At 39.2% G+C, this 21,614-nt stretch overlaps 1 protein-coding gene across 28 annotated transcripts in view; it reads left to right on the top strand.

Annotated features, from left to right (window-relative positions):
* Positions 1–21,614, top strand: part of RBFOX1 (RNA binding fox-1 homolog 1) — a 1,071,989-nt gene that overhangs the window by 824,994 nt on the left and 225,381 nt on the right. For 3 of the 28 annotated variants that reach the window (XM_056503476.1, XM_056503478.1, XM_056503484.1), the window contains exon 1: positions 18,238–18,425. The exons of 23 other annotated variants lie outside the window; for them this stretch is intronic. In XM_056503476.1, the coding sequence (XP_056359451.1) occupies positions 18,339–18,425 (87 nt within the window). In that variant the 5' untranslated portion in view covers positions 18,238–18,338. Of the gene's footprint in view, positions 1–18,204; positions 18,426–21,614 lie in introns of those variants that run through there. 2 more of the 28 variants (XM_056503463.1, XM_056503469.1) reach the window with 1 other exon arrangement.

The following is a 21,614-nucleotide window of genomic DNA, read 5'->3' as shown; positions in this document are numbered from 1 at the left end:
AATGAGCAGAGGGGCTTTGCCTTGGAAGTTTTCACTGCGTCACTGTAAAGACAGGGTCAGCCTGGAAAGGGTGGGTGCATTGGAGTGAGAATTTTCCACAGTGTCAATATTTAAAGATGCAGGAGAAGGGAAGTTGCAATTGCAGAGCACCCTAGCTTTGGTAACATTTTGTAGGGTTAGAAACAGCTGCATGCATCTATTTTCTCTTCTTCTCCTTAATATGACACATCAGTGCAAAACCCAATTTCTGACCACAAGTTTACAACAAATGCTGCCCTGAAGTAATTTCTACAGCAAAATGTTGACCAGTGGTAAATTGGGATTTGGGGTATGTTAATGGAAGCTTAGCTCTGTTAACTGATGTTTTCTTGTGGTCTGTTTTCCTGGCTATTACTCAGAAAAAGTAAAAGTAAAGTGACAAAACAAACTGTTGTTTGGAAACATCACAGAATATTCCATGTCATGGTGTACAATGCTGCTGTCATTATTTTAAAGTTGGTATTTTTTTTTTTTCTGTTTAATGATGATAGATTTGCTTTGTTTTAAATAGTGAAGTGGTTTGTACAAAGGGTAATTCCTCTTAAATGGAGCAATTGCTCATAGTGGACATGCACAGATCGAAAACAATTGAACTGAAACTTCAATATCAACCTTTTCTGTCTTTAACAAAGTAGTTCATGGTACAGCTCTCATATCAATGATGAAAAGAATCCACCATGAAAACAAAGCAGAAACCAACAAAATCTCCATCTCTACCCCAGCTATTCCATTACTGCTTACATGGTAAATTAGTGTAATTTTATTTGGGCCTTAAGCATTATGGCTATGGAGAAAAGCTGAATTCCCCTCTCAGTTACTTATGTCATGCCTCTGGATCTGATGATTTATAGGAGTCTGAAAGACTTTTTATCACATTCTTTCTTCATGGCTTAATTCAAAGTTGATTTATTTGGTAGCATTTTCAATTGATGCAGTCAATAGTGTCAATAATGGAATAAGGATTAGAACAGATTATCTTTGTGCTAAAATTGTGTAAAGAATTGAATGGATGAACAAGTCAAACAATTCCCGGATACAGTTTAACTTTTTTTTTTTTTTTTTTAATAGAGCAAAAGCAAAAAGCACATCAGTTGCTGAATGCCACCATTGCAGTTACAGTTCTAAGTATCTAGTTTTTGCATTTAATTCTTCAATACTTGACTCTTCAAAGGTTCAGGTATGTCAGTTGAATTCAATAGCTGATGTTTTATGGTGACACTGTTTAAACCAATCACGAGAACACTGCATTTCTTTGCCTAGTCCATTTACAGTACTCACTCTGTGGCTCTCCTGTAAAATCAGTTAATCTGACTTTAGTTCTTGAAAATTTTAAGCCTCTGTTATCTTATGAATTAGAGTCTTTGCACGATTTTGTTCCCCTCTCTGCTATTTCATGGCACTTTTCATGTGGGAATGTACAACCTCTGCTTATGACTGCATGAGTGCAAAAAGTCCACGGTACTAATGCTCACTCACCATCTGTTTTTCTTACAGCTGGGCCTTGAAAAATTGTCCAGTAGCTGATGGACTGAGGGTAGGCAATATTTTCAGGGTTTTCTGATTCATTTAACCAGCTCTGCTGCCCCAAGAGAAAGACTGTGCTTGTTTATTCATATGTGTAGGGTAAAAGGCTATGTCAGACAAATTACAGCATTCTGTTAAAGCAAAAAAAGGAACTGCCATGCTACAAACCATGTCCTGTGGATGCATTTGCACCTAAGGGGGCACTGTGGCACTCTGAGGGGATTTTAGTGTGTGAGTGGAGCAGACCTCAGAAGGTGGGAGTGCAGCTGTTGCTCCAGGAGTGCTGTTGGTGCAGGTTCCAGGAATGATGTCTTGCTGTTTATCCTGATCAGGGTGAATGAGATCGTTTGCCATTCACCAATAAACTCGAGAGCTGGTGTTTGTGACTCCACCTGTGATTGAAGCCCAGTTCCCATGTTTCCATATCTTTTGTCTCCCAAGAGCTGCTCTGTTGCTTTCCAGAGGCTAATGAGAAGTGGCTTAGAGATCAAGTGCTGTAGCAGCTCTCATTCTGAGTAAGAGCTAGTTTGGGGCATTTAACTCCAGCCTTGTCAAACAAGGGCAGTCTCTTACAAAAGCTAGAGGACGTGCTTTAGTCAAGTACTCTTCTCTTTAAATACTAGAAGGAGAGCAGAAAAAAAACAAAAACCCAACCAAAAAAAAAGAAAACCAGCTCCAAACACAAAAACCCGTCAAGAAACCAGAAGAATCTGTTAAGAAGGTTACCTGCTGCTTTGGACTATAAGGGCAAGAGCAGTTGCAAAGGAGCATCCGTGTGACAGAAGCAGGTGAATATTTTTGTCTTAGAAACACTGTTTTTTTTAAATGACTTCATTGAACTTTTAAAACCCTTTATCTGGAAAGGGATGCCTGGATATTCCGATGTGAGCTCTTTGTAAGTTTTCTCCATTCATTGTATTTGCTAAATATGTATATGGATGAATATTTTCTGAAAAAAAAAAAAAAAAGTGATGCAGTATTTTATGCTAAGGGAAGTCTGTGGTGCTTATGTAACCAGGGGTTTTTCTCAGGGCAGCCAGTAGATATTTGTTTAGATTTTTTTTTTTTTTTTTACCATAGCCATTCAAAACTAGACTGTTTTTTTTTTGGTTGGTTTTCAATGTGTGTATTTCTGAGTTGGTAAATAAGTACTATGATCATGTTAATATTAGTCCTAAAAATATTAATGGATGGTATAAATGAAAGTGATAAAAATTGTGACACTGGAATTTATCACCTTGTTTTATAGAGTTAGAATAATGTTGGTGGAAAGGAGAAGTCAACACCCTCTAAGAATCCTTCAAGCTCTCCTGCCTTTTAAAGGTGCATGTGAATTGATTTATCAGTTTTAAAGTGTGATGTGTAGTGCAAGAGCTCTCCTGAGAACCTGCTGTCATTTCCTTGCTGGCATTGCTCATTTCCCTCCGAGTTGCCTAGTGCAGCACCATTGACTTCTTTTACATTTTCCTTCCCCTCCCACTCTGTCAGTGCAGCAGCCCAGTGAATTTAATTAGAGAAAATAGCATATCTAATGTCTGTGCTATCCTGCCTGGTTGTAGCTGGGCCTTTGGTCTTTTGCACTAGAGCAGGCTCCAGCTGTGGAGGGATCTCACAGTGTTTTGATCCTGCTCTTTCTCGTTGTGTTGAACACAGGCAGAATCAAAATTAGATACTGTAGTAAGAACTGAAGTGTTCAGTGAATTATTTTCTGTTCACAGTGAGTCACTGATTTTTACTTTTTCCTCCAGATATGGAAAGAAATTCTGTGGTACTTCAAAATTAAAATACTTAAGATGTTCAGGTACTCAAGACTGCAAGTGCTTTCATTTTAGACCATCTTTAAATTTACCTTTTTAACCCTTTATTTAAAATGCACTGCAAATTGTTGCTTTTCCTAACTGTAACATCTTGATTTTTTTTTTTTTTGCAACAGTACATCAATTTTATACTGTCATCTCACGTTTGTGGTTTGTGTATGTACTTATAGTTCTAACATGTCTTGCCTCAATTCCTTACTGACTTGCACTAATATTTATTATAATTATGATGTAGTTTTGAAGTTGACTTCTTTGGTTTTGCTTCTCATGGGATTTTATTTTATAGCAACCATCATTATCTCTGCTATGGACAGCAAGCCTTGTATACGTGAAATAGTTAATTACAGATATTGATTATGGGCACAAAGCTTAGATTTACAAACAAGGAATGATAAGAAGTTTAAAATATAAGCTGATGATGAGCACAATCTTTCATGAAGCAGTGGGATATTTAAGTATTTCTTTGAAATAAATTAAACATTGTAAAGGGATGCAAAACCAAGGTGAAAAGTTCTCCCTCAGAAGATGATTTTGCCAAAAAACAGAGTTAATGAGAGAATTTGGGGGTGAACAGAACTTAGGCAGCCCATATATTCCAGCAAAGTCCCCTGCTTGAGCTTTTCCCTTGTCATGTATTAGTCCTGTCTCTGGGATGTTACATGGCTGGCATGGCTCAATTAATGCTCAGTGGCAGGAGGAGGAAAAAAATGTCTCTGTCTTGTCAGAAGTGAAGTTATTTACTTTCAAAAGCTGACAGAATAGCACTGCAGGGGCTTCATTTATTTCCGTTCAGAATGTCATTACTGTGCAATGCAGAGGGACTCCTGCATGCATTTCAGGCTTGTTCTGGTAATCCTGAGTCTGCTGGTGGCTGCAGAAGTGTGGAATGGCCCACTGGAATGTTTCCCTGTTCTGACTTCAGCTTGTTCACCTCTGCAAAGCAGCATTCCAAGCGCCCTGAATCTTTTAGGCTCAGAGGGGATGGATGTGTTTGTCGTGGTGGCATCTCTGGAACTGGGCTGGAACCCTGCTTGGATCCTCAGCTCCCTTTGCAATGTGTGTCATTTTCCCTGATGGGCAGCATATGGCCTGGGACTGCTTTTTCAGCATTCCTCTGTCTGTCACGCTCGTTAGTTTTCCCAAGTCTAGCCCCAAAAGGAATGTCTTGGTGCAGAATGTTTCATAAAGATTACTTGCTAGTTCATCTCAAAGTTTGGGAAAACATTCGACTTTGCCATTGTTGTGTTGCATGTACTTCAGAGGCAGGATAAGTAGTTTTGATATTCCCTACCCAAGTTCAGCTTGCTGCAAAAATATAGGAGCATTCAGAAATTGCAGTTCCAAGGGGCTTAGTTTATTTTTCCCTTTCCCTTTGATACCATCTCTTCCAGCTTCACTTGGAATACCAGGCTTGGCATGTGCATGTGAAGTTGCCTGTTGCTCTTTAGAAAGCTTTTTTGATACACCAAAATTAAAAACACTGAAACAGCAGAGCTGAGGAGTTCCTGTGCCTTTCTTTCTGCCTGCTCTTCCAATAAATAAATAAATGCTCCAATAGAAAATTACTTAATTTGGAGAGGAGTCACATTTTTTGTGATAGTTGATTTTTTTTTTTTAGGGGTGAACCCTCTTTGATTGGATTATTTTCTTGTTCAATTTTTTTTTTTTTTTTTTAGTTTAAAATTATTTCAATTAATTTGTCAGCACTGGATTTTATTTGCCCACAACCTGTCTTGAAATGAAGGGGAAATGATTCTGCTTCTAAATGGGCTTGCTTGCTCCATTCCTGCTTTTCTTTTCCTTTTATTTGCAGACATAAAATCCAATAAATTTCTATTGCAGTTGCCGGGCTTGGGGGAGAAAAAGGAGAGAAGTACAAAGCGATTGGGAAGCGTCAAACAGGGCGGGTGATGGAGCACATTTCACAGCAGCCAATTCCAAGCCCCAAATCCCTGTTGTGCAGGAAGGTTTCCCAGCTCACACAGGAAATGCAGCCATTGCACAGCAGAGTGTTAATGATTTATACACCCTGCACCAGGGCTTTTGTTCGCTGTGCTAATATCTCAGGAATTCCAGGGAATAGGGTCCTGCCATGCTGAGTTGTTTTGCTCAGTGCAGTGGATGCTGCCTCATAAATCAAAGGAATTTAGTGCTTTACAACCTTTCAGAGCTGCTGAGGGTGGTTGTTTGTTTTTTTTTTTTTTTTCTTTTTTTTCTTTTTTTAATCTGATACACCTAGGAATATTTTCATTTCTTTTCTATAAAGAATGAATGAACTACTGGATGAGATCTATCTCAGCTGTTTTAGGGTTGATTGGTTTGCTTCACAGTGGCATTATATTTCCATTTGTTTTCCATTTGGATTTATGCTTTATGGTGTTGTCTATGGAAGGAGACCAGCATGGTTTTATTACCATAAAAAGATGCCGATCACATTATATTCTTCCTTGTTTCTTAGAAATAACAAAATGAAATACAAAGGCAAAATGGATTTGTAGTAGGCAAAGCAGTTTAATATCTTTACCTAAAATAAAAACAAAAATAATCCTTTTTTAATATTATAATTTTAATTTTTTGGTTTTTTGTTTTTTATTAGCAAAAATAAGCTTCCCCATGTTTCTCTGCAATACATGAGTGATAATTTTTGAAGTTGCTTTTTTTTGCCTGGAAACTTTTTTTCATAATAGCAACTGCAGGATTAGGTACTTAATTTTGTATTGATTTACATAATTATCTTTTTAAAATAGTGGAATAAAATTGATATTATGAAATAAAATATGTACCTACATTTGATTATAGAAATGAAGATAAAGAAGGATGTTTTTTAAAAAAAATATCTAAAATTTTGATGTGAACTAAAGTATTGAGTAATGTTATGGGACATTGTCCTAGCAGAAAACCTCTTGGTTTGGATAGTTATGGAACTTAATTTTTGCTTTCCATTGCCTCTTTAAAAGCAGGCTGGGAGAGGGGATAGGCAATAATTGCAGGGAATGTGTTTTGCAATCAAAGGGATCCTGGTTTTCCACAGGCATCTTAAGACTGCATTGCACAGCAGGCACAATGTGTTTTAGCTTCTTTGGATCGTTCAGTCATAAATTCAGGTACTTTTTTGTACAGAAAATGCAGCTCTCCTGTCCTGGCTTGGTCACTAGAGAAAAGGTGATTCCCTCTGAGCTTTGTGGAAGTCAGCAGTGTGGGGATCAGTATTGCACAAGTTCCAACTCCTTAATACTGAGAGCAATTCTTTGTTTATAGTTTTTGTGGTCTGCAGGCAAATAAATACCTTCCTCTGTTTTCCTCCCTGGTTTAAATATCACAGATTAATATAAGGCAGGTGCCCAGTAAATGAGGTTTGTGTTTATAGAGCAGCATTGCTGTATTTGTTTGTCCTCCATTATTTGGGTGCGTGAGTGTTTCATTGTATTTAATTATGTCTGTGAGGCACAAGACAACAGTCAACATCTGCTCTATTGTTGCTGTGGTTTACAGATAGCTTTGATGGGTTATTAAACAATCTATTTTTCAAACAGCAAACAGGGAAATAAGCTGCACCCATATTATGTGATTTTGTAAAGGTACATTATGTAATTAGTTGTCTAGTATTTGCACACTAATCTTTTATTTTGGTTGGATCTATGCTATTCCATTTTTAAAAAGTGATGATCCTTGGCAGTTTTTATTTAATGGTGAATTTCTAGTTTCTCTATGGCTTGAGTTGATTTTCTCACTACTAATTTGATTTCACCATACGTTTTATATTGACATAATGCGTCTGAGTTGTGAATGCTAATACAGAAATTAGAAGTGTGCATTAACTTTCATTTATTACTGAAACAGCTACTGGCAATCTATTACTACAGAGACATTGTTAGGCATCTTGAACTATTTTTGAGCAAAGGTTTATGCTGTTACCAAAGCATCAGTTGGGGAAGGCAAGGTTCAAACTGCTTTGACTCAGATTTTACTTGGGCAGAGCATCCCTCAGTGCTCCCTGGGCAAGGGAAGTTGTACTGTACGAGCAGGGAGATGTCCCTGTAGAAACTGACTCTTGTACAAATGGATTCCCTGATGGAAAAGTGCTGGCGTGCTAATCTGCTTTTAATTTTGTTTTGGTTTCATGTACCTGTCAGCAGTTTGAAGTTTCTTTATGTAACACTGCTATCCACAGTACTGTATCTGGATGCATTAAGGCAAATCACTGGAAGATTGCAACTACCCAGCATGTGATTTGTTTTTGCCTCAAAATAAAATGTAGAAGAAAATGTTCCAGACACAAATGATGAACAGATCCTAAAATTAGACTTTCTGTAGCTTTTATCATTGCAGAAAGTCACCTATTAAAAATGTTTGAGAACATGAGTCTGTAATATTTTCACGGCTCCTGAGCTGCTGCTGCCCACAGTTCTAGAGCTGCAGCTTGCTGGGGTTGCTGCTGACAGCAGGACTTCTGAGGCTTTGGAAATGTTGTTAATCCAGTGAGCCTGACTTAGGAATGGGGGTTTTCCATTGGAATAAGGTGCTTCAAAATCCTTTGAACCTGGGCTCTGCTCTGGTGAGAGCCCACCTGGAGCTCTGCATCCAGCTCTGGATCGAGATGCTGTGGAGTCTCCCTCACTGGGGATGTTCCAGGACCATCTGGACAGAGTCCTGTGCTCTGGAGTGGCCCTGCTGGAGCAGGGAGGTGGCACCAGGTGACCCCACTGTGGTCCATCCCAGCCTGACCCATCTGTGACCTGTTGGAGCAAATCCAGAGGTGGCACTGGGATGATTAGAGGGATGAAGCACCTCTCCTGTGAGGAAAGGCTGAGAGACCTGGGGTTGTTCAGCCTGGGGAAAAGAAGGCTTTGGGTGCCCTAATTGTGGCCTTCCAGTGCCTGAAGGGAGCCTACAGGAAAGATGGACAGAGATTTTTTTATGGGAATATGGAGTGAAGGACAGGGGGGATGGTTTTAAACTGAGACAGAGTAAGTTTACAGGAGCATTTTCACTGTGAGGGTTGTGAGACACTGGCACAGGTTGGCCAGAGATGCTGTGCATGCCCCATCCCTGGAAGATGCCAAGGTCAGGCTGATGGAGCTCTGGCAAACCTCTTTTAGTGGAAAGTGTCCCTGTCCAGGGCAGGAGCATTGAAAATGGATGATCTTTAAGGTCCCTTCCAAGCCAAACCATTCTATGAACTAAACTATCTCTTTTATGTTCATAAAGAACTTATTGCAAAGTAAAAAAAAAATGCATAAAAAGCATGGTTATTTGGAAAATTATGCATCCCAACAGGTGAGAGTGGTGCTCATTGAAATATCATTTTGCAACAACAAATTCTCTCTGTAGAGAACTTTATTTTCAAACTGTTTACAGACACCCATGGGGTGGGGGAACTATGGGAGATTTTTTACTTTATTTTCCATAGTATCTATTACTAAGTTTGCTGGGGTGGTCTCTTGAGAAGTGCTTATTATAAACAAACATTTGTGTTTGTGTGCAACCAAACAACCCAGGCAGGTGTCTCCAGAAGCCTGTGTGGGAATGGAGCATTCCCAGGCTTTTTTTTTCTGACATGTGGTGCAGACATGAATTTTCCTGGGTGAGAAAAGCAGGATTAGAATTTCAGCTGGGGTAGATCAGTTTATTGACTTCTGCTGAGAGTGTTAGCCTTGGCTTTGCTGTGAAATTAATGCATCGTGCAGTGAATGTGCATTTTCTGTCAGTGTACTCTTGTCTATTTTGCTCAAGAATAGTTTTAGGTGTTTATTCACATTAAAATTGTACCCATTGTACCCATTTCCAGAAGAAAGTGAATTTTAAATTTTGCAACAGCTTTATAAAAAACTCCAATTTTCAGATTTATTAAGGAAGCTGAGTTACAGCAGGCAGCATCTGATCTGTGAGAGTGATGGACACTGGTTACTCTCAGAGCTTCACAAGGAATTAGGGCTGTGGAGCCCAAAATATTTTACTGTTTTCTTTGTGTGATCCTAAAGAGCTAATTAGGGCTGAAGAGTTGAAGATAAATCAGAAAATTTAGTTCTTTGACCACAAATGGCCAAATAGATGAGTGGAAAAGCACAAATACTGTTAGGCCAATACTTTTATTCCTATCAGCTGAGGTTTCTAATGCTTTCAGCAAATGCTGCCTGCCTTGGATGCTCCTTGCTTGTAGCTCTTGGGTAAGCTTTAGTACTTAAACTATTGCCAGTGTCTTGAGTGGAGCTGAGTTACAGCTTACATTACATCTAATGCCTCCAAGTCTTGGTGTTTTATCTCTTGAAAATATGAAACTTGTCAGCAGTGAACAGAAATTCCCTCTGATCCCTTTAAAGACCTATAGGGTCTTTATTATTTTGGGGTTTGACTTGGTTGTTTCTCCAAGGCACCCTGCTCACTTAGGATATCTACCCTCTGCTGGTTTCTGCAATCAAACCATAGCACTTGGCATGGCAGTGTGCTTGAATGATGTATTTATACAGGCAGGAGGCAGGGTTTAATACCATCTCATGATTCACTGTGCAGTCCTATTAATATGAACTTGACTCGGGGGAATAAGTAGCTGTTACTTGTCAGCAAATCCTGAGTGTATTAAGGGGGTGAAGTTGTATTGAAAGATCCTCACAGTGATACTCTGCAGCTCCCAAGGGAAGCAAATGAAAACTGTACTTTGATGAATAATGAATGTGCTAATTGGGGTCAAGAAGAAGTCATAGCTTCCTGTGATACACTAGTTAGAGTAGCCTGACTACAGCAATAAAGAAAAGTCTGTTTGGCCAGATTTGGCAATAAAAAATATGTGGCTGTCTGTCGTCTCTGTCATGTCCACCCAGCTGAAGCTGGGATGTGACGGTGACAGGCAGGTGGTTTATGTCTTCTACAACTCAGGGTGTGTTCCTGACATCCTCTCTGAGGTCTTGGTTGGTGGCCACAAGAATCTGGCCATGAGCTGATACTGAGACTGGCTGAGAGCTCAGATATTGCCCAAGTTCCTGTGTGGAATGGATGAAGATGTCTCATGGCTTGGGTATCTCACTAGGATTTATTAAGAGTGGATATTGGTTAGAGTCAGTCTGTTCCTCATTTGCTAGGAAAAATGTTTCTGTTGCTGCTGGGCTGTATTTGCAAATGAATACCCTAAGGGGAAGGTTACAGCCTGTTCTTACCTGCTGACAAAATACATGCAAAAATACCTATTTCTTGGTCATCCTGTATTCAGCACACAAAGGAGAAGAATAAATGAAAGAGATTAAGGAAGATATATGCAAGTATGATTCTAATACATATTTTGTGAAATACATGAATACATTCAAAAACAACTTGAGACTTTATTAAAGATGTATGTGATACTGCTTATCATTTGTGGAAGGTGTACATAATTTTCAGTAGTTAGTCTGTATAACTGAATGATATCAAAAAAGCATGAGGTCTTGAAAGTGTTCTATGTTTCATACAAAATTTTCTAAGCTGCTTAGCTTCTCATGGATTGGAGGCTAATCTCAGCTGGTTTAGAAAATGCAGATAATCTCAAGAGCAGAGTAGTGAAAGATACCTGAAGTAGCCTGGAGATGGGAGCGAGTGTGTTCTCAAAGAGGCAACAGGGAAAATTCAAGTGATTTGGTGCAGCTATCCAGCTGATAAGAGTGATGTACTAAAAGCCAGCATGGAACACTGCAACAGAAGGAAAACAATGCAGGGCTCACTAAGGCAGAAGAAATAAAGTGCAGAACTTTGTAACACATCTTCAGTGTTGCGAATAAGTTGTGATATCTGCGTGTCAAAATCAATTCTTGGTGCTTAAAGCACAGTATTTTCCTACAGGTTTGCAGCTGACTTTTCTGAGTGTCCCAGGACGGTTGGAGGCACAAAGAGAAGCTTCTTTCACAGAGTTGTGCAGGCCCATGGAGGTGCATTCTGCCAGTTTCTGTAGGTTCAGGAGACTCATTTCTGGTTGGCACCTTGCAGTCCAATGTCATCCTTTTTCCTAGTGCAGCGCGCAGCACATCAAATAACAGAAGTTTTCAGATTTGTCCTGCTTTAATTTTGACACAAATGCTGGGCTAATAATGTGCTTGTGATGCAGAATCTTTCTAATTGATATGATAGTGGAGCTAAGCTAAAAGAAACCTATAGCTATTTGATTGTTTTTATTCAGAAAGTTTTTTCTTCACAGATTGCTCTCAGCTTTTGTGCCTTGATATGTAGAGCTGATGACAGGTCCTTACGTTTCTGTGGTAGCCCAAGGCAAGTCCAGGCACAGAGGGATCCCTTAACTCCAATTTTAACCTGCTGCTTCTCCCTAGCATACATTTATCACCTAAGTGAATGTGTCTTGCGACTCACTGAAGGGTAAATCACTCTCTCTGCTGTCAGGGGACAAGTACTTATCTTTTAAAATCCAGTCTAAGCAAGGAGTGAGGGTTTCCAAGATGTAGAAGAGGGCAAGCCTTGCCTTTAAGAGTCCTGGGAAAAATGAAGCTAAGTTGATGTGTATCTTTTAAGTGTGTGTGTGTTCTTTGATGTTGTTGTCATTGTGGTGATCTCCTTGCACCAGATGCAACTCTCTTCAAAGAAATTTGCAAGCAGAGATGGATACAAGTTAGAGTTGACCTGCAGAGGAACAGGGATATTGGTCATCCTGCCACTGGACAGTCAGTTCATCCCCCAGTCAATGTTTCTGTGTGGCATTCTGGCAAGAGGAGGTTTTATGGGCTGGAAGAGAATGTTCATAGATGTTTAGAGAGAGCCTTACCTGGCAGCAGGCAATTTCAGGAGAAAGCATCAATGCCATTTGGAGTTTGGTTAGGAGGTGAAGGAGCACAGCATTCAAGGCAAGGCAAAGAGGATATTAATTAATCTTTGGGCTGCTGACCCCATGACTAACTTGGGTAGGAATAGGCTGAAGTGAGCCTTTGAAGGGCATGACAAGTACTGGATGGTTGGTGACAGGGGATGACAAGCCCTGGATAAAGGTAATAAAAGGATGTGTTTTGGGGCAGTGCAGGTTGAGAAAGAAGTGACCTTTATGGGACAATTCCAAAAGAAATGCAAAGTAAACACACCATTCTTTAGCCAGTGAGATCCACAGCAGCCCATGGCTCACACAGAGCACTGACAATAAGAAAGGAAGCTGAAACCAGAGAGAAAGGATTGGCTGTGTGCTCAGAAACCAACTTTTACTGAAATATTGCACTTCAGGTGTAGCAAAGCCAATTGGCCTACAAGGCAACAGCCTTAATTTTCTACAAAAAGTTTCCCAAACATGTTTCCCAAGTTTTTACTTCTGTCTGAAGCTCTTGTATTCAGCAAGACTGTAATTATTTATCTTTATTTATCTTTGAAATATCTTCCAAACTTACTATTATTGTATATTTAGATGAAAAAGGCTAAAATCTGAACTTCAGTGGAAGTGAAGCATTGTTTTCTGACTGAAGAATCAGCTGGGTTCATCTTGACCTGCTGCTAGTTTTTAATGTGCTCCTAAGAGCTAATGCCATTGTTAGATGCTAATGTAATTTTTTTTAATGGAAGCTTTAAACTCAGAAGAAAAATGTGTTAATTCTAAATATGCTGTATCCCACATGCTTGAAAAAGGTGGTTTCTTCCAGTTCTAAATTCTCTCTATATCCCTGCCCTATTCTCTAGTGTGAACTGAGGTGTTTAATAAACTCCAGCAACTCTGATGGACATCTGCTGTGCTGATTATCTGTATGAGACCAGCAGACACCTTTGATTTGTGTAGGTGACTTTTTCTGCTTTAGGATCCAGTAAAATATCCGTGCTGTGTTTTGGCTCTGCTGTTCTGGGTGGCAGGAGCTGGCTGGGGAATTGGTCCCTGGCATGAGCAGCTCCTATACATTCTCCATGAGGAGGAGAGGGGACAGAGAGCAGCTGAGGGCAGGGACAAGCCTGGATGGTGCTGCTGGGGCACTTGAAGAGCCTCTGGCCCCAAATGGCTTTTGCAGAAAGGTGGGAATAGTCTTTGGGAGACAAGTGCAGCAGTTATAACAGGGTCAGCAGCTGTGCTGGGGAGGGTGAGGGAAGATGTGCAGGACAGCTTTTTCTGCCTATCAGTATTTCCTTTAATGCCAGACCACCCCAGGCAATGCTATCCAACAGCAGCACCTTCTCTTTCAAGGTATCTGTGGTGCTGATGTCTGGTGATCCATTTTAGAGACAGCAGTCTAACGTTGCTGTGAATGAGGGAAATTACCAGAGACTCAGAAACCAATTTGTCCTTTTGGTTTTGGGGTTTCCTGTACCAGAAAACCACTGAGAAACCTTGGAGAGAAAATGGAGAACATCTGGGCAACGGGAAAGGTGGTCAGACATGGGAGACTTGAAGTTAAAAGATTCAAATATGACATAGCATAAGCTCTGAAGAGGGTGCCAAAGTGGTACCTGAATTATTTATGACCTGAGAGACGGGAAAGTTAGGCCAGTGTAGGAAGGAAGTAGAAATTATTTGCATTGGTGTTGTGCAGCATTTGGAAGAACTATTGTTTGTGGTATTTTGAACTAGATACAGGCATTAAGAAGAATTAATTATTTGGCAGGAAGATGGTCTAAATAGATTACTTCTGTCAGAATCTGATTAGAGCATACATCATTGATTGGCTGATGACTGCATTGCAGGGATCTGCCTTTTCCAGGCATCGTGGCCCCAGGGAAGTTGCTTAAGTTTTTTTTTTCTTTTTCTTTTCCCACTTTATACCACAGCAAAACTTAGGCATCTGCTTTTGTCTGAGGAAGTATTTTGGTCATTGCCTAATATGCCGTTTACATCTTATATGCAGGTGGGATCAGAGTTCTCATCTTTGTTGCACCTTTTTCATTTTTCTTGTTCTGCCTGAACGTGTAGCCCAGTTTTCAGGCATTTTTCTAGTTTTATTTCTGTATCTGTGCATCTGGACTGTACAGCAGTCTCCATTTACTTCCTATTTAAATGGCTTTTTAGGAAGCCTTCAATGAAACTGCATTAGAGCAGTCCTGTCAGTAGCTTCAGTTCTGTGCTAAAACATGAGATTGTGCTATTAGATTGCTGGGCCTGAAGTACTTAGAAATTTTGTGACCTTCTACTCCTACCCTACATTGCTTATCCTATGCTCTTCACCTTTAAAAGCAGCTTTATATTAATTAAACCTGCCTTTTTGCAAAATTCTGCATGGCTGAAGCAAGATTGTGCATTTTATTTTTGTATATGCATTTTGCATATAAAGCTAGTGTTCGTGTGTTTTTCTTCCTCTCTCATTGATGAAATCAATTTTTGGTTTGAGAAGATTAATGATTTTTTTAATAAAAGAAACCAAAGCCAACTAGGGTTTGGGAACAGCTGAAAGTAACTTACCCTCTATGGACGCACTGAAAATGGCTTAATGTCATTTTTTTCCTAACAGCATTGTAATTTTCTAGAATGCAATGGAAATGAAAGCTGTGTAGTTGTTTAAAATAGATGATCTCCCCTTTTGCACCCACACAGGGAGCTGGTTTTTGGCAGGGAGGAGCCCTGCAGCAGGCAGGAAAGGGGCTGGCACCACCAGGGACATCAGAGAGGGGCTCGATGTGCATGTCCCAACCATTCTAGCTCTGTCCTGCCAAAAGTGTTTGGGTCCATGCTTGACCTTTATCATGATAAAGGTCCTGCTGACATAAAACAGAACTCTCAGCTTTACCAATACTCTTCTGGCTCATCCTCTCAGTCCTCAGCACTCTTTGTGGTCAAATTTCATTTATTCAACATATTCCAGCGGAACAGGGGTGACCACTGATGCTAACTAACAGCAAACTGTAAAACTCAAGTGAAATTTCCTTTCTGCGTGGCTGGGAGGGAGAAGAAATGTGTTGGTCTGAGGTGGTGGAGCTGATGTAGAGGCATTGGCATGAGTCCTGAGCTTGGCAGGAGGCGGGGATGCGAGCACAGCTCTGTTGTGCTGCTGTGGTTGTGATTCACAGAGCTTTGTGTGAGCTTAGGTAGCTGTGCACACATGGGGCACCAGCACAGAGCCCAGCCAGCGGGTCAGAGCTTGCATCTGGAGTGCCCCACACACTGACACTTAGAAGCATGTTGTTATAGAGAGGCAAGAAAAACGTCCTTGCACTAAAACAGGTAATTACGGTTTGTTTTCAACGTTTGTTTTGGTGTGTTGCTATCTGCAGTGGAGAAAAAAGACAGATTTGATGTTTTCATTATTCTGGAATGTTTATACTGCTTGCAAAGGGCTGGAAGTGTCCTCCTGGAAGCTGCTGAGTTCACACTAGCACTGCTACTTCCATCATATAATTGTCTGTCATAAGCCACCCTCTTTTCTTACTCTGGGTTTGTAAGGCTGTTCTAGACCCTCACTAGACAAGATCAAAATACTTCCAAAAAAACCCCCAAACTTGATAAAATATGTTCAGCCTAAATTTATTCATAACTAGTTTTTTCTTGATTTTTAGAGTGTCAGGATTGTCCTTAGCTTAAACAGTCTCTTCCTCCTACTGTTTTCTTCCCTATTCACAGATTGCTTTGCTGGGGTAAACAAATCCAATTTAGATTTCCGTTGCAATGTAGTTGTTCCATTGCCCTGAACACAAAATGGAATTTCTCTACAAGGGTTGTATTTGATTTTTTTAACTATTTAATGTGGATGAAGAGAGCTGTAGTCTGTTGGAAGTTCCTCTAAGAAATCAAGAAATAGTTGAGAATTAAAAAATACTGCTAATTTTCCTTTTCATATTTGCATCTCCCTAGCATCTCAAATTCTTTAAACAGATGCAATAAGATACTGCTTTTCTTCCTCCTGAGTTTAGCTCTGAAGTTTCTGTTATTAGGAGGAGCATGATCTTGCATTTTGTATTATTGAATTCCATCCCATTCCTATTAATGCAGCCCATAAAATTTAGCAGTTCTTTCTATGTAATATCCTTATCCTTTCCAGTCTTGACAGTACCTTCCAGCTTTGTGTCATCAGGAAATTTCATCAGCAGGTTGCCTTGTGCCAAAATAATTAAAGAAAATATTAAAAAAAATCTGTCCCGAAATAGATCACAGAAAAGCTTCCCTTGAGCCTGCACTTTTCTGTACAAATCTTCCTCCTCAGGTTTTCTAACATCTTATCAAATATATACATGCTGAAACAAAAAACCTGCCAGGTATTTTACAGAGCAATTTAACAGTCTTGTATTTATGTCAGTTGTCCCACTGGAGTCATTTGAGTAAAGCTTGCAGAATCCATTTTATAATCTCCATTCCTGAGTGAAAGAAATCTGCTTTCTTTTCAAATGCAGTTCAATCTGCTGGATGAAACAAATAAGCAGTAGTTAAAGTGAACTTTTTTTTAGAAATTAAGTATTTTTAAGTAAGTTGTGACTGCAACTTGCTTTCTCATATATACCTTTTATTTACATATTTCTCTGTGAAAGTTAGTGACTGATTTTGTATTGGAATTAATGACAATCTTTTGAAAAAATCCATCATGTGTCAGCCTGCTTAATAATTAAACTGCAGAGCTTCTCTTCCTTGGTAAGAAAAGAGCAAGAAAAAGGATTTATAGCTAAGCATGGTCAGATAACCAGTGAGAACAACATCATCCCCAACAGAAACAGGAGCTGGAGTGGGGTAAACATCATTTCATCATGTGCCAATTGCAGCTTCTGGCAGCTTGTGCAGAGAGCATCACTGAGGGTCACAATTCCACATCTAAAGTTAGCAGTGGGGTAAGGCTGGCAGTGGGGAGGGACAGCAGGCAGCTGCTCAGGGACATTTCTAAATCCTGCAGCTCGGCCACCGTGATACACGAGAATCAATTACTGAAAACCTTCCACGATGGTCAAAATGTGACGTTAAATAATTAAGTATCACATCAAATCTTGTCTGCAATTAGTTATCTGGAAAAGTAATTATGCAACAAAATCAAGTAGCTGAAATTAGTGGTGTGAAGCACCCTGATTATTTCAAGGCTGTAGGAGATTTTTTTTTTTTTTATTTCACTTGTAACATGAAGTTGTAAGTACCTAACTAATTCTTTATTGAAATAAAAAAAAGTCTTGCTCGATTGTAATTCTTGTCATTAGTTACATCTGCAATAGAAGATACATAGCACATAAAACAGGTGTTAATGACTAAGTTGGTTTTGTCTAAAGTAAAAATGAGCTGTGGAAGAGAATGTCTTGTAAGTAGTATATTTAAAGTCAAATCTGTTTTGATTTTGGGAGGAAACCAGCCTAAATTTCAGTCCTTTGCCTCTTGCACCAGTAGTGTGAGTTGATTTGGAGAACAGAGTTGAAATAATCTAGTGGGAAGATGTGTTCTTTTAAAATAGTTATGATCAATTTAATAACATACATGTTGTGAAAGGTTAGAAGAGCCATTAAAACATAATTTACACTAATAGAAGTCGTTAGCTTGCGTTAGTTAGCTCACATATTCAAAACAAACAAAAATATAATGAGTCGAAACGGAATGTACCCGGTATTACAGACTGAAGTGTGAATGCTCACATGAACATTGTTTAACAGCTTATAAATACAGGGAAATGTCTAATTATGCAATCATGATAAACCTGATTATTTTGAAAATGGCTTCTGATAGTAACTGTTGTCATGTATGTGCCAGAATTGATCAGAAGATTATTTCTAATCAGTAGATCTGTACAGAATTTGATCTCTATGTGTTTAGTACTTAAAAATCTGAACTGATTAAGAGTAGTTGGCTAGTCATGTTACTTAAGCTGCTCCCAAAATAGCACCTTCCTTTTTGGGTAGAGTTAGGTTTGCAGCTGTTGTCTCTATCTGTTGTCTCTGAAGAAAATTTTAACATTAAGTGTTGCTGACGTCAATTTTTTTCTTTTTTTTACAGCTGATGTGGGCTTTGCCCCTGACAGAAGTTATTTGGTTCTAGCTCTGAGTTTGGAAGAAGTTGGTATATAGATTTTCCCCTAACTTTCAATTGATGTGTTTAGCTTTAGTGGGAGTAATACTATCACTTAAACCATGTTGTCGTCTCAAGGAGTTTTGCTACATCCCTATGGAGTGCCAATGATTCTGCCGGCAGCACCATACTTCGCTGGACTTGTTCAGGTAATGCAAGGCCGCTTCCAACAAGCAACTTAACTCTAGTGCACTTAGAGCAATAATTGGAATTTTTATGGTTGAGAAAGCAAACACTTTTAATACAGGCAAAAGCTCTCGTGTAGTCAGTGAGAAGACAGTAGGAAATCAAAAAGATGGATCACCCTAATCTGTGTATTGACATCTCTCATGGCTGAATAAATGGTGTAGTTGAGCTATATTTGCTTGTATTGATTTGTCTGCTGTTTAACATTCATGCCTTTGCCTCACGAGGTTGACCACAGGGCAGAGGATTTGCTATCCATTCTAGGTTTCTGAGAGAGTCAGCATTCCCACGGCAGGTCAGAAGACAAAGTAACTTACCATGATGTGTTTAGGTTAAGTGTTTTAGCACAGCGAATAGGAATGGTGTTAAATATGCATTAATTCATATGTTACGCGTCACACGGAATGAAAAAGGGGTGGTGGTTTTGTGTGTATAGAAATATATCACCTGCAAAGAATACTTATACACATCCCAGTAATTCCTTTGAGCCCTCAAAGTGTGAGATCTTGCTGCAGGGCAAGAGTTCTGTATATTTAGGAGTCAGCTGGCAGCTACCAGATTGTTTTTGTTGTTTGCTTTTGCTATTTTTTTTTTTCTTTTAATCAAAAAGTAGTGCTACTGAAGTTTCTTCTGTTAGACTTGGGATTCTGAAAAGATTGTGTAGATGCTAATTAAGCAATAAGTGTCCTGTTGTTTACAGTATTAGAAGATATTAGGAAAAGTCAACATTTCTAAACTCTGATAGAGTTGTACCATCTAAATGGCAGTTGTTAGATATTGTGCATTGACAGGGTCAAGACACAGATGTGTTAGGGCATTTCTGTGCTGTGCTGGGATGAGTCAGATTATCTGAGAGAGGGAAATTTTCATTGTGCTCCTTTACTCCAACACTCTGCTGGCACAGAGGGGCAATCACAGCATCAAACAGGTGGTTTTCCATGTAGGTCCCTTCAGTAACAGAAGACTGTGGGTTGTGTTCTTCACTTCAGGCTTAATATCAGACACATATGTCTAAAATAGAAATATAGCATTGCTCAGTGGCCGTGATCAGGTATTGGGAATGTGTGTCTTGTGGGACATGCAAGCTGTGGCTGCTTTTTATGCAGTGAGACACATCCAGCAGGCCTCCAGATCCATTAGAATTTGGGGTGAAGGTCGGGTGTTGGAGCTCAGTCAGACCCTCTGCCGTCCTGTCCAATAAATAATTACAAGCAAATCGTGCCTTTCACTCTATGCTGATTGATGTTGAAATTGCTTTTGAAAGTTCTCATAAGTTCCTGTTATAGATTAAGTGCCGGTGTAGGAAAAATAACTGCACCCAACTGAAATGGGTGAATGTAATCAGGTTTAATGGACTCGAGAGCTTGTTGGGAATTAAATAACTATTGATTTGTTGGAAAGTTGCTGTCATTACAAAATGCCACTCTGGATGCATTATCCAAGCAGATAGATTAGAAGAAAGGGCCCTTTGAAAATTTGGGATGCCTTATTTCAATTTTTTTTCTCTTCATTCTTTCCTTAGAAAGATATATCCAAGCCTATATTACTCCTTTAGCATAGATCTAAAATAGTCAGGCAATAAGAACTGTTGAAATACAAAATAGATATTAGAGAGGCAGCTGAAAAGTGTTCTTTGTATGAATGCTTCTCTAGTCTCTTGTCTTCTCTCCCTGATGTCAAACCTGAAAATGGCATTTTGGAAACCAAGCACCCATTTGAGTTATCATCCTAATGAGTGAATTACAGCATTAAATGGTTTGAGCAATTTGTCCCCTAAGATTTTTTCTGAACTTGGAGTGTCTCTGGTCAGCTTATGACACCAGAATGCTTATTGTTTTTATCTTAAAGTAAATCTAAGTATCTAAAATAAATGCACAGGACATTTGATAGGAATATTTATATTATCCTCTTCTAAGCAGTAATTACGTAACATTTTGAACTTTAATGGAAATTTTCTTGAAAATATGCCTTGATAAACTGATTATGTAAATGTTTATTTCTGGGTTGCAAGTTGAGAATCACAACCCTGAACTGCTTTTTAATATGAGACAGTTTTAACATTTTTATAGGCTTATAAGTTGCCAGTTTATTTATTTGCATGGATTTCTATAGAAAGTAGGTGTACTTCTGATCAGGGATTCCCCATGATTTCCAACTGGCTTTATTCCAAGGTTGTGTATGGAAGCAGTAGAGAATTGCATAGGGATCTGGGGACTGTTTTGGGAGGGATTTTTTGTGTTCTCTGTTGCATAGTTTAACAAGAGATAATTCTGTGGGGCAAGGTTTCTCTTCAGAGGTCCTGCACCTTCAAGTGTTGTTTATTATTTACCTAATGCTGTGGATGAGCAGCTGCTCCAGCCTCTCCAAAATTCATCAGTAAACCCTGCCCTGCATCCTCTGCTGGCTTCTGTCACAGTGGAATGTGTGAAGAACAAAAAAGGGGTGGACATGCCTCAGATAGCCATATGCATTTTCCTAATTGCATGTATTCTGTTAAGGAGATTTGTATTCCTTTTACTGAGATGATGTGTTTGAGTGAGATGATGGAAAGTGAAACACTTTTTGCTTGGAGAGACACAAGGTCCAGGGTTACAGAGATGTTGATGTGTCTCAAATTACATTAAATATACATGCAAACTTATTTTCCAGTCAATAAATATACTGTAAACTTATTAGAATTACGGCCTATGACTTAATAATGCATTTTTAAATTGAAAATTATATTTGCCTCTTCCTTCTTTTTCCTGGGTAAAACTATTTGAGGTGAAAAACAAAAACCAGATGAAAGTGCAAATAATGCATAAATAGTTTTATGCCTTCCTGTGGATGGGGAGATCTGCCTTGGCAAGGGCTGCACCCTGCCCATGTGCTCCTGGAATAAACCTGAAACCCAGCTCCAGTTAGCACTAAACTGCAGAGTTTGTTTTCAGGCTGCACAATTCAAATACTATTGTTTTGTGAAATAATATCTGAGAGCTCGTACCAGCTCCATCTTTCATGGCTCTGGATGTTTCAGGTATATAAAATGTTTGCAGTTGCTCTGGTTACTTGCAATGCTAGATTTATGATAAATTTTGAAAGCACACATGCAATATATGACGTTTTAATAATGGATGCTAAATTATTTATTACATGGCTGGGTTAGGTAGCTC

Source organism: Oenanthe melanoleuca, chromosome 14 (assembly GCF_029582105.1).
Source record: "Oenanthe melanoleuca isolate GR-GAL-2019-014 chromosome 14, OMel1.0, whole genome shotgun sequence".
NCBI classification, from domain to species: domain Eukaryota; kingdom Metazoa; phylum Chordata; class Aves; order Passeriformes; family Muscicapidae; genus Oenanthe; species Oenanthe melanoleuca.
Note: the sequence above shows the minus strand (reverse complement) of the source record. Positions and strands in the feature narration are given on the sequence as shown.